Source organism: Diadema antillarum, unplaced genomic scaffold, assembly GCF_040938485.1.
Source record: "Diadema antillarum isolate AM-2024a unplaced genomic scaffold, OU_Dant_1.0 scf00000110, whole genome shotgun sequence".
In the NCBI taxonomy this organism is placed as follows: Eukaryota; Metazoa; Echinodermata; class Echinoidea; order Diadematoida; family Diadematidae; genus Diadema; species Diadema antillarum.
This window is the reverse complement of record NW_027270999.1, coordinates 345456-357673: the sequence shown is the minus strand read 5'-3', so window position 1 is coordinate 357673 and position 12218 is coordinate 345456. Positions and strand designations below refer to the sequence as shown.

General features: G+C 39.2%; 1 protein-coding gene across 1 annotated transcript in view; it reads right to left on the bottom strand.

The window, feature by feature from the left end:
- Nucleotides 1-214: 214 nt before the first annotated feature.
- LOC139719412 (dual 3',5'-cyclic-AMP and -GMP phosphodiesterase 11-like) overlaps nucleotides 215-12218 on the bottom strand; it is a 97299-nt gene continuing 85295 nt past the window's right edge. Inside the window, exon 3 of the mRNA XM_071630828.1 lies at nucleotides 215-331. Coding sequence (XP_071486929.1) covers nucleotides 215-331 — 117 coding nt within the window. The remainder of the gene's footprint in view (nucleotides 332-12218) is intronic.

Sequence of the window (12218 nt, the reverse complement as noted above, 5' to 3'; positions counted from 1 at the left end):
TGGGCAAAGCTTTTTTCAAGAGCATTCCTTTCTAACCACTGGTTTGATTGAAAGCTAATCTTTCCATGAGAGTCAGATAATTCTATGGTTTTATTCTGTTATCAGTGTGTGTGTGTGTTTGTAGATTTGTTTTGAAAATACAAAAAGCACACTGGAAATCTGCTGTGCAAAGTCTACTGTCTTAAAGCATATTCTCATATAAGTGTAAAGATCATTAATAGTTCACTGCCACCGTCTTTACCTGGTTTCTCCTGATTTCTAGTGTTGCTCGTTCATATAGCCTTGCATTGTTGATGCCAATCCCACAGAACTGGAGATACTGTGCAAACACCTGCAAAGATCAAAGTCAGAAACAAAGTGAGCCTTGGAATCAGGACTGGAATCATAGATGGGTGTGTCTATTCTAAAAAAGCGGTGAGAATTGATACATTAATCTGATGGCTACGGTAGGGCACAGTGATGAGGTAATTAAGGCTCTGTGATCAAGAACAGTGATTTAAGACTGGGAAATTTAATCCAATAATCTGGTTCCAATGCTAATGTTAAAACCAAGTTTAATCTGACTGGGGCACAAAATCAAGGTGAACCTAACTGAGGCCACTGACATTTTCTTTCCAAAGTGAATCATAAATCAAAGTCACTTCATGAAACAGAAAATATGGTATAAGCTGGAGCGACAGGATGGAGGGTATCCACTTCCTATTTTGACAGAATACTGTGTGACAGAAATAAAGTATCTGCCACACCTTATCAAACAGCTTTTATTTACTGATGTCCTTTCAGCATTTCATTTGGTAACAGTTCCACATCCAAAGCTAAAGGTCAAATCAACACTATGTCCTAAGTTATTGGATAAACACAACTACAAAATACATACACATGTACAAATAAAAAGAGAGATTTATTGATAAGTGGAGACATATTTCTACTTTTTTGTGTGTAAAAGTTGATCATGAAAGAAATACATATGCCGGCTGATGCAAAACGCTCTAGGGAGGGACGACCTGGACAGATTTTACTGTTAATTCAGTGAGGGTATCGTCTTGGCCTAGGATGTCAGCACTGCGGTCTGGTTACCAAGAAACCTGACGATATAACTCATCAGGGCTTAAAGAATCACTGCCGGTAGTGGCTGGGTTTATTTACTGGGAGGTGCTGAAATTATGGGTCCTGCCCACAAAATGTCAACAATGGCAAGTACAAAATGCTGCTATCAATGACAAAAAATAAAGAAGAAGAAAGGGAAAAAAAGTGACATCTCTCTGCAGAGTGGACCTGGTTTATTCCCCCAGGATGTGGCCCATTAAATGAGGCTGGAAATTTGGGGGAAATCCCACTGCCATAAACACTTCTGCCACCTTGCTACCTTCCCAGCGCCAAATTGGGTACTTGATTTGATAACGCTGCCATCCCAGATCAGTTTCACATGTGCTTCTGGCAGTCGAGTTCTAATATTGCGGCTCATGGGAGGAAAAAAAGGCTTAGAGCTTAAGCCCAGATACCAAAACATTGCCAACTCCAGCCCCTTCCCCCCCCCCCCACAAAAAACAAACAAACAAAAAACTATGATGCTTTGACAAAGTTGACACAAAACACTTGCATATAATCTTATTTTCCCCCATTTTCTTTCCCATCAAGGAAATTTGTGGAATTGTTTTAGCACTTTCTACTTTCCAGTCTCTATCCTACTGCTAGTCGCCAAAGGAATTGTCAATTAATTCAGCACGTTTATCTTGCATCATGGCATCATTTTTTACCTAAATTCTTCCTTTTCTAAAAGCTCTGCCATTTCGATTGATTAATTTCAAATGATTAATTTCAAGAATATGTGATCAATTTTCCATGTAACAACTCCTCTTCCTGGATGTAGTTCAGCTGATGTCTTCCTTACTCACATCAGACCAGGAAGATATTGCCTTCATGACCCATGTCACCACCCACAGATACCTCTGAATCATTACCACTGACAGAAACATTTCTCCCTGATTTTAGTGTAAGTGTAATAATATAGAGCCACAGCACATACTTGTATTTGCCTAGAAATTTCACGCATAAAGTGGTAAATGCATGCAGTTTTCAGCAATCCAATATTCTTTGTGTCAAAAAAAAAATCTAATTGTCTTTATTGTAACAACAGGCACAGTTTAAAGAGAGCTCCCTAGAACTTTAAATTACATCATTTGACCATTGGCCTTTCATCAACAACAACAACAACAACAGCAACAACAACAACAACAACAACAACAAATGATACCCTGAAGCTCTGCATCTCTGTACTTATATAAACGATCCTGTCTGCAAGCCAAATAATAATCACCTTGGTGATAAATCCTATATTCCAACAAAGATTTTAGACAACATAATGATGGCACTGTTTGGTGCATCACTGGGTAAAAACAAAATTTAGTTGATTTTTTTTTTGGCAAAAGATTCCAGGAGGCCTATATGTTGACTTACATGATAGCAATAGCTCTGCCCTGCCCATGAACCTCTTTTTCACTCGACTACTGTAAAACGAGGAATGTTCGCGTGCATTTTAATTACGCGAATTTCGCGAGCGCCAAGATTCGCGAAATTAAAATGCACGCGAAATTTCTTGTCTACACTATTATGCATTGAACGCCAGTGGCAATTTGCGAAAATTTCATGCCACGAAAAAGGCCGTCGGCTCCAATTCGCGAAAATTTCGTGCCGCGAATATATCATGTTTTACAGTATGTTTGGTATGCTTTCAATTTGCAGGCCTAGAAACACACTCAGGCACAAATAACACACAGAGGCCCCAAAACTCACAAAACACTATGGAGTCTGTGTATTAAAGAACAAGTTCACCTTCACATGCATGTGGATTGAGTGAATGCAGCAATATTAGTGGTACACATCAGTGAGAGTTTGGGGAAAATCAGACAATCCATTCCAAAGTTATGGATTTTTAAAGTATTTGCGCAGTCCCTGCTGGATGAGAAGATTACTACAGTGTATGATGTCACATGCGTACAACGATATAAGGAAAATAAAAAGAGAATTTCACAAAACATTACTTTTCGAATAAAGTGCACATTTCTTTGACTTGTTACTGACGTATGTTAAGGGTAATATTATTCCCCCTGCCTTCTGAAAGAGAGAAGTCGAGTGTTCTTTTGGTATGCCAAAAAAGTGAAAACATGTTGAATTTTCTATATATTCTTTCATTCGATCGTTGTACACACGTGACATCACAGGCTATAGTAGTCTTCTCATCCAACCGTAACTGAGTAGAAAGTTCAAAAATGTATAACTTTTGAACGGATTGTCCGATTTTCCTCAAACTCTCACTGATGCTTTCTACTAATATTGCTGTATTCACTCAACCCACATGCCTATGAAGGTGAACTTGTCCTTTAAAGTATCACATCATCAGCTGAGAACCAGAAGGGTGCTATCACATTCTAAGATTTGAGCATAAATAAAACTGAAATATTCAATTTTCATGAAAAAAAAAATCATTTAATCAGAAGTGGGTAGATTTATCAGCATTGTTCCAAATATAGGGTAAAAAAACACCCTTGTGGTCTTTATTTTGTAACATTTAACTGAAAATGAAAATAATTCAAAATTGACACCATAATGTAGAAAAGATTGAGCTCAATACAGCCAAACATTGTGATAAAGCCCTTCTGGCTTTTAGCCAACAACATGTGAACTTCCCCAGGAAAATTTGACATTTTGATTTCCTCTTGTAAAGTTGTGACAAAATTAATTGAAGTTTGATAATACTTCACTTAGGTCCTATTTGCCTTCACTTGAAGTAAGAGACTGATACAATATATAATACTAGTAATGGTACATACACACACAAACACACACACACTTGCATCATATAAGACCTTCCAACAAAGAAATGATACACTGTATAATAGCAAGCACATGCCAGCTATACTCTTGTAGTGCATAATCTCTAACATTATTTAAAAAGTTGAATTGCTGAACATGACCAAATGTAAGAAGACTGCATAATGCTAAAAAAAAAAAAAAAAAAAAAAAAAAAAAAAATCCTTTACACAGTGTCTACTATGCTGGCAAACAGTGGGAATGAGCTGCCAAAGCCTTCACGATCATCACACCATGTCTTAAAGGTGCATGGTCCCAGTGTTTTCGTCAAATGCGTACGCGGGCGCACGGCGCAAGTTTCCTATAGAGACCCATGCTATCGACTCCTCTTTGGTGATTACGCTGTGGCCCACTTCCCCGAGTCCGAAAAAGTCCGATCCACTGTAGTCAGTGGTCCGATCACAGTTTGGCTCATGATTCGGCTGAGGGGGATGACAGCTTTAGCAAACTTCTTTTGTGATGTCATGATAAGAAGCACATATGCACGCAACCTGGCATTACTACAGACTGCGTGATGCGCAGAGAAGACAACGAAGGCAACATTACTTAGCAACACCTATGCGCTTTACTCTTGATGACAGCTCAACTTCAGCAATCTTCATATCAGTGCTAATGGTGATTGGCAGTATCATCAACAGCGCCCTCTACACTACCGGGACTATGCACCTTTAATACAGAAGATGATGCCTGCCATTCATGACATGGGTTGCTATCAGCTGTAGATGTAAACATACTTTCAGGAATGGCTGAGTTAAGTCAATTAACCCTTTACTTGCCAAAGGTGGCTTTATGGACATCATCACTAGCCTGACTTGCAATTGTCAATATGTGCACAGATCATGAAATTGGCAATGTCATAGTAGATAAATATAAGTTATCTACATATTGTGCATTCAAGCGTGTGAGTATAAGTGTGACTGTGTGTGTATAGTAGAAAACATAGTGCTTAAGTCATTACTGCCCCTGATCTGCTCAAAGACACTGTTTAAAAAGAATAGTGGCATAATCTACAATCATGGAACTTTGCTGGTTGAGCTGTGTAATGATGTTCCAATAAAAAAAAGAACAGAATATAAAGAACAACACCTGAGAATACTTAGACCTGGCATGATATGCTGTACGAAATGTACAGGTGTAATTATCAATGAACAAATCATCATGGTATGTGCCTAAAAGAATGATGCGAACGCACAAGAGGCGCGGTAGGTATTTCACGTGCCTCACATGCAGTCCTAGGCACACAATTACATATCACAAGGCCATTAAAATTTAGGTAAAAGCTTATTCTGATACTATTGTCTGTAGTTCTCCATTACCATGTTAAATGCAGTCACTGACAGGTTGCATACTTTCTGAAAATCCATTGCCTCCCATTTTCAGACAGTATTGGAGGCCCTGGTGGCATGCAAATTCATGCAGCTCAGATACTTACACTGGCAACATCACTGGATTTTAATGCCCCTGTCCCCTTCAAGACTGAGGCATTACAGTGCCTTCAAGTTTTGGTAAGTCATCATCACCCCTTGCCCCTTCTCTATTCTCCTTTTATTTAAGATGTGTTCATGCATTTATGTATACCCTGTGTCTCCAACACAAGCACACAGACACACATAAAATGTATTGTTACAAAGAAAAATATGTTGTAACTCTCTTCCTCTCTATGTGTGTGTCTCTGTGTGATTATGTATCTATCAGTCTATTTATCTGAGTGTTTATCTTTCTTGATAAATCCACATTGTCTGAAATTTCAATATTGGCTATCAAGTGCGACAGAAAATGCTGTGCAGAGAAATACAAACAGAAAAATAGCTACTAGTACCAATGGAGTAGACTCCTTTTCTTGAAAACTCTATAAAACTGATGTGAGGATCACTCAGAAACAACCATGGCATATGATAGTGGGAAGAGGGCATGAACAGATTCTGTGAAATAATTGACAAAAACACAAAGTTGCCAGAGAAGATATCATAAACATAAAGACACCTCTAAGGAGCTAATGAAAAGATTTGATTTTGTATATCACACACTGAAAAATTGTTGCCATAAATTTGAAAAGCTTCCAGCAAAGGGACTGCTTGATATGAGAGGGTTGTTTTGCACTCAAGAATTTATTATCCAGGTAGAACAATCTGCAGGAACCTCTGCAAAGGCTGCAAACGACACGCATATACAAAAGGGAAGCTCCGAGACGGTGGAGGCAATTTGTCATGGAGTGTATGCCTGTCGGTCTCCAGTCCTCCGCGACAATCAATATTGCATGTCCCTGGGCTGTGTTCACACTGTCCTTCCCAACGCTCTGATTCACTTTCTGACATGCCCTACACAAAGGGGTCTATCTCTGCCTGCCTAGCCTTCTTACTAACCCACTTGACATATTTCCAGCATGATTATGCAATGTTTAGCCATTCCATGGTGAACATGATCTGTTTGTAATTAATTCTAATTGACATGATTTAGGCAGAGATTAAAGTAACATATTGTCTGAGTTTCCCACATAAAAACATTTCAAGAATAGTCACTTGACCCATCCATATGCCTCTTTGCATGTAAGGATGTTACTAGCTTCAAAGCAAATCAAATATATTCCTTTGTTTCAGTGGGACTTTCTCATACTGCAAGCATCTTTCAAAATGAGCATTTCAGTTTACTTACGAGCTAAGCTCAATATTTCCAGCATTCTTACCAATTTTGGTTGAAACATAGGGTATCTGTTGATGGAATTATTGCTACAGACTGAACACTATGATGTTACTACATACAAGCTTTACTTTTTAAATTATCATTAGCTTTCATTTATGTCACTCTGACAATGTTGTCACAGATTCTAACTCTATTATGCAAGCACAGCATAACTCACAAATTAACAACCTCTTATAAAATGGGTTCCAGAATGTAGCCAATAGGAAGGGCTGAAAGGAGTCATGTGTGCTTTTGTTATTTTAGTCCCATTGCACTGCGTGTTAAATCCTATTGCCGATCGTCTGTGCACGCGGCGGCTCCTTTGAATTGCATGCATACGCGCTGTCAATCCTGTAAACAACAGCCTAGTTCGGGCCGCCAGCCGGCAGGCCTTTCTTGTGCATAACATGTGTGGTGTACGTATACTCTTATCCGTACAGTACTTATATGTGCGGGATTTTGGGACGAACATCTTCGGACATCTTGACCCACAAAGGTACGTGAAAAATGCTGTTAGTTTTCGACCCATTTTATAAAACAAATTATGCACAGGATTATTTCGTGGCGTTAGTGGAGATGCAGCTCACTCTCGGGTATTTACAATGTAGTGCAACATGCACTCGGCTTCGCCTCATGCATGTTTCACAATAAATTGTAAATACCCTCGAGTGCGCTGCATCTCCACTAGCGCACTCTATCCTGTGCATCATTTGTATAACATCAAGCAGTCTGACTCATGAAGGATTATGGCAAGAAATCAAGGAATCCTCCGTATTGCTGACATCCTACACACGATGATTCTATGTGGTGATGGCAATGTGATATAAGCCTGAGAGTCAAAACAGACAATTGTTCCACTTGGCCAGTTACAGACATTGGCTGCATGTCTGCAGGCAACGAATGCGTGTGCGTTTCTGACTTGGATTGCCCATTCACCTTGTGATGGTTGAGACCCCATTATATCAATCACAAATGCTTGATCCAGAAGACAGGGATTCTAGATGGAAATAGGAGAAGTGGAAGTCTAGAGAAGAAGTGTGAAGCAGATAAGAGAGATAAGAGAGGGTGCTGAAAAGAGAGAGATACATGTAGGACGATAAAGGATAGTTGAAAAACATATAGGTGAAATATATGAGTACGGTATAGAAACAGAATAAGGAAATTGTCACAGATGGGAAATGACATGGAGAAGGAAAAGATTGTATGATAGCAGGGAGGACACACATGTACGCAGGCAAATGTGAAAACGTATGGTGCAAGAGCGGACGCAGAGAAACAGCGAGGATGGGGGAAAATAGATATGTGAGAAAAAAGGGTGACTTGAACGAGAGCATGAGAATATCAGCTCATCTACTGGGCTGAAAGGAGGCACGCAAAGTTGACGCATTATGTGGTCGATATGTCAGGACAGGTCGTTTGGGCAAATTTATCTCATGCCGAAAGAAGAGGGAGCTCCTAGTCTAGGATGCACTGCGACACCTGTACCTGGCTCCTCGCGGCAGTTCGGACGTCGAACAAGAAGTGGCAACACTGCCCTCAAGGCTGATACGTTGCAAGTACTCGCAACTTCTGGCCATCCATCACTGTCCCTTCCCTGTCTTCCACTTCACAAATCTGATTAGCTGTGCTGGGGAAATTTGAAGTCCACATGTATATAGTGGTAAGTTGTATACCAGCAAAAAATGCTGATCACACTGAACGGTTTGGTGGTCTTGCAATACAATCAGTGAGAAATTACAAGGACAAACTTTGAACATATTTGATGAAGGTTCAATGCATTGATGCACTAGTGTATTTGCCTTGATTGAAAATTTTATCTCCATCATTAATCCACTTTAGTGCCAGGCTCTTGCTTCATAATTGCTTGACATTTACACTTTATCAGTCTTAAGATACGATAAGAGGCAGTCACGGGAAAGAAGCTATGTTTTGAGCTGGTGACCTTCACACATTATGATAGAATGGGACACTAAAGCACACATGACATCAATCCTTCCCAGCAAGGTTCTTACAAAAAATCTACTAAGAATATCTTCGATGCCTGCCTCCCTCCTACTAAACAGGAAGGCCAAAACAGTTGAGCAAAGGGTTACAGTTTCCATAATATGCTGATTAATTGAATGATGTCATTACAGGATCACAATGACAACAACATCGCGTAAAACATTGTCTGCAATGGTGTCATCGCCTAAAGTTCTCTGGCACTTATCTTTTGACAGCCAGTTTGCACACAAGAAGCCAAATCTGTGTGTAATGTAACCATCCTAGGGCTCTGCTTTGATTAGTACTGTAAAACGGGGTGAAAAGGGACAATTTTAATGTTCTCGTGATTGTAATTGTTTTCATGTAGCCCAAACACTCAATCTTATGTGGGGATTTCATGTCCACCTAAAATACCTTTAATTTGGCATTATGAAAAAAAAATATTCAGGGGAAAATCATGTTTTTTAATAAAATGGCGCTGTCCCTGTTGTTCCCGAACTCGGGGTCTAAAGGGACAACACTAGTTTTGATTTTTTAAAAAAGCTGTTTAGAGGCAGTTTTTCCAGTCCATCCAATAGATTGGATTAAGGGAACACCTCGAGAGTTTAAAAAGATATACAAACATTTCAGAGTAATTTATTCCATCATTAAATCAATCTTTAAAAAAAAAATTGCAACAGCCCAACAAAACGAACTGACACACAAAAATGTGACCCATCAGGTCAAAGGTTAAGATTGGAAAGTAAGTCAAAACTCTACTAATCCATTGAATTGCACTCAAATATCAACCCACTTCTTCTTCAAGAGGCAAATCATGATGTGCAATGTTATTCATACACTCTAGATTCAGTGATACTTAACTCTAATGATGTTGGGGTATTTTGAGAGTTCTTACAGTAATTGTAGTCTGGCACCTGAAGTATGGGTCTGACCCAAACAGATGTGTTAATGGCATTAAAACATGTAGTCGACAGAAAAAAGGGTCATGAAATACAAGTGCAAAAGTCCTAGCCTGTCTTAGGCAGTGAAAAAATTTCCCAGAGGGTGGGGGGTGGGGTTCCCAGACCCTTCCTGCTCTAGTTAGGGTTAAGACAGCAAAGTTCACTCTCGTCTATGAATACAAAAGTGAAGCCACATATCCCAAGATCTTATTGCTCTCTTGTCAAGAGATTTAGGGAAAAAATTCACACTTTTGGAAATAGCTGGACATAACAAACATTTCAGGGCAATTTATGACATCAAAATAATTAATCATACAAAAAGTTTAAAGGGCCAATCAAACGACACCATGGTGTCCCTATTCACCCCAGTTTAACTGATTTTTTGCACAAGAGAAAAAAAAAAACATATTGTCATCAATTCCTGTTGGAATAATTATTTCAAATTCAAACTCTAAGGTGTGCTGTAGGACCTAACAGGCTAGGTTCATGCACATTTTCAGCAAATTTCATTAATCAATGGCCACAGAGCAGAAAAGTTTTGACCACCCTGATTTTTTGTGATATTTTTGAAAAAATTTTATTTGGACCTCCTGTACCCTTCAATAATTTTTTTCACTTCAGGTGGACCACTTTCTGGACACTGTTGGATAGTCCTTCCATCCTATGATAAAAATAAGAAAAAAAGTTCAAGCATATATGAAACATGCAGATTCAAAAAACTTTCCTCGGTTTTGCCCGTATTCACCTCGCCGTCCCTGTCTATCCCGTTTTATGGTACCCAAAATTAAGTTTTCTTTGATTCTACAGTAACTGGCATACTTCATATTTTGTTGAAGGACACTACGACAAGCAGAAGACAACTGACTGACACCACAGAAAACCAATAATGTTAGATGCAAGGCACAAGACATACACCAAAATGTACCAGAGGGACTATTGTACTGTAAAGTGAGCTCACATCTTCACAGTAGGCATGCTGTTTTTTACCAAGAAATAGCTCTCATCTCCTCACCATGATTCCAACATTTTCCCAACCCCTTAACTGCACTTTTCCCTACTCTAACCCCCAGGAGTTCCATCCATTACTTATGCCAAAGCTGCATTTATTGCCGCAGAAATTCAATCTCCCCCCGAACACATTTCTTGGCAGTGCCACAAAGGCTCTTAAACATGCACACATACGGCGAGTCGCTGGAGAATGCTCGGAAGCAAACAGAGCCCCAGATTCAGGCACGACAAAACGCTCATTCAACAGTTACCCATGATGCTGTTTTCATAATGGACTCTGCAAATATTCCAGACATTTTCTTGTCCAGCAATGTGCTGCACCCCAGTCAGATTTGAATCAGCATCCTCCCCTGTCTCAACAACCAGCCCCCCCCCCCCTTTCCCACCCCCTCCAGTAAAAAATGAAAATTGAAATGAGAGGAGGAAATAAGGGTCTCGAACATCACTGAGGCTCTCCAGTTGAGCCATGATGGAATCTTGCACTAAGCAGTCACACACAAAAGCTTTTGAAATCTTGGACAAGTGCAGAGACTATTATTTGAGCAATTGTAGTAAATAAACCTTCAATTCTGAAGAGAATCTATAAACTTACGTTTCATGTTTCTAATACTAAATCCATACAGAAAAAAAAAAATAGCAGTCAATCTGAGACAGGTGGCATAGATTTCACCATGATTCCTGCTGATTGTACATTCATGTCCTTGGCTGTTTGTTGGTATAACATTCCTGGCTTATTCCATGAAGAAACAAGTCCTGCTCTTCAACCTTCCCCCCCCCCCCCCCCGCACTCCTAATCCACCACACCTCTACATGCACACATGCATACATACACTCATATTCATAACAACACCTACTGTAAGCCACATCTAATCATATAACACATAGCACAGCATACATAGACTATTGTTTTTTGTAAGTTAGTTCTATGATGGGGTTCCACTATGTAATACTTACAATTACAATATACAGCCACATCAGTTAGCTATGAGTAAGAGGTCATACAGTCATCTTTATTCAGGATATCTGTGCAGAATTTTTTTTCCCCTTTGTGAGCATCAATTTGACCTTATCATGCTGAAGTCATAACAAGATATCTGCTTCCTGGACAACTGGGTGGATTTATTCTTTTTGACCATAATAGATGTTACAGGAAAAGGATGAAACACTTCAGAGTGAGTATCTTTCTGAAAGTGAGTGAAATTTTTGAGTCAATATGTGAAGTTGAACCTAAAACTTGTTACTTAAACTTGTACTCTTTAACAAAACTAGGCTCAAGATTAAAATGAATGACCGCGCTTAGAATCATTAGCAATGATTTCCGGTGGATCTGGTAGATAGTGAGTAAAGGTCATGCATGGATTTTACATTAAGGCCCCATCGCACTAGGTTGTATCAAGCCACTGGATGTCCAACGAATTCAAAAATTTCGAGATGTCTTAGCATCCGTTGCTAAAACTAGAATAGGCCATACATGCTTGATGTTCTTCATATTCATTAGCTATTCATAGGGAAATGCAGAGACATGCTGGAGTCAAGTTTTGATTTTGGACATGTTCAAAATTATTTAAAAAAATCACCTCCCACATACTTCTGCAAATCTCTACGAATAGCTAATGAATGCAAAGAATGTCAAACATTTAATGACCTATTCCAGTATTAGCAAAAGATGTGAATGCATCTTGAAATTTTTGAATTTGTTGGACATTCATTGGCTTGATACGCTCTAGTGTGACAACA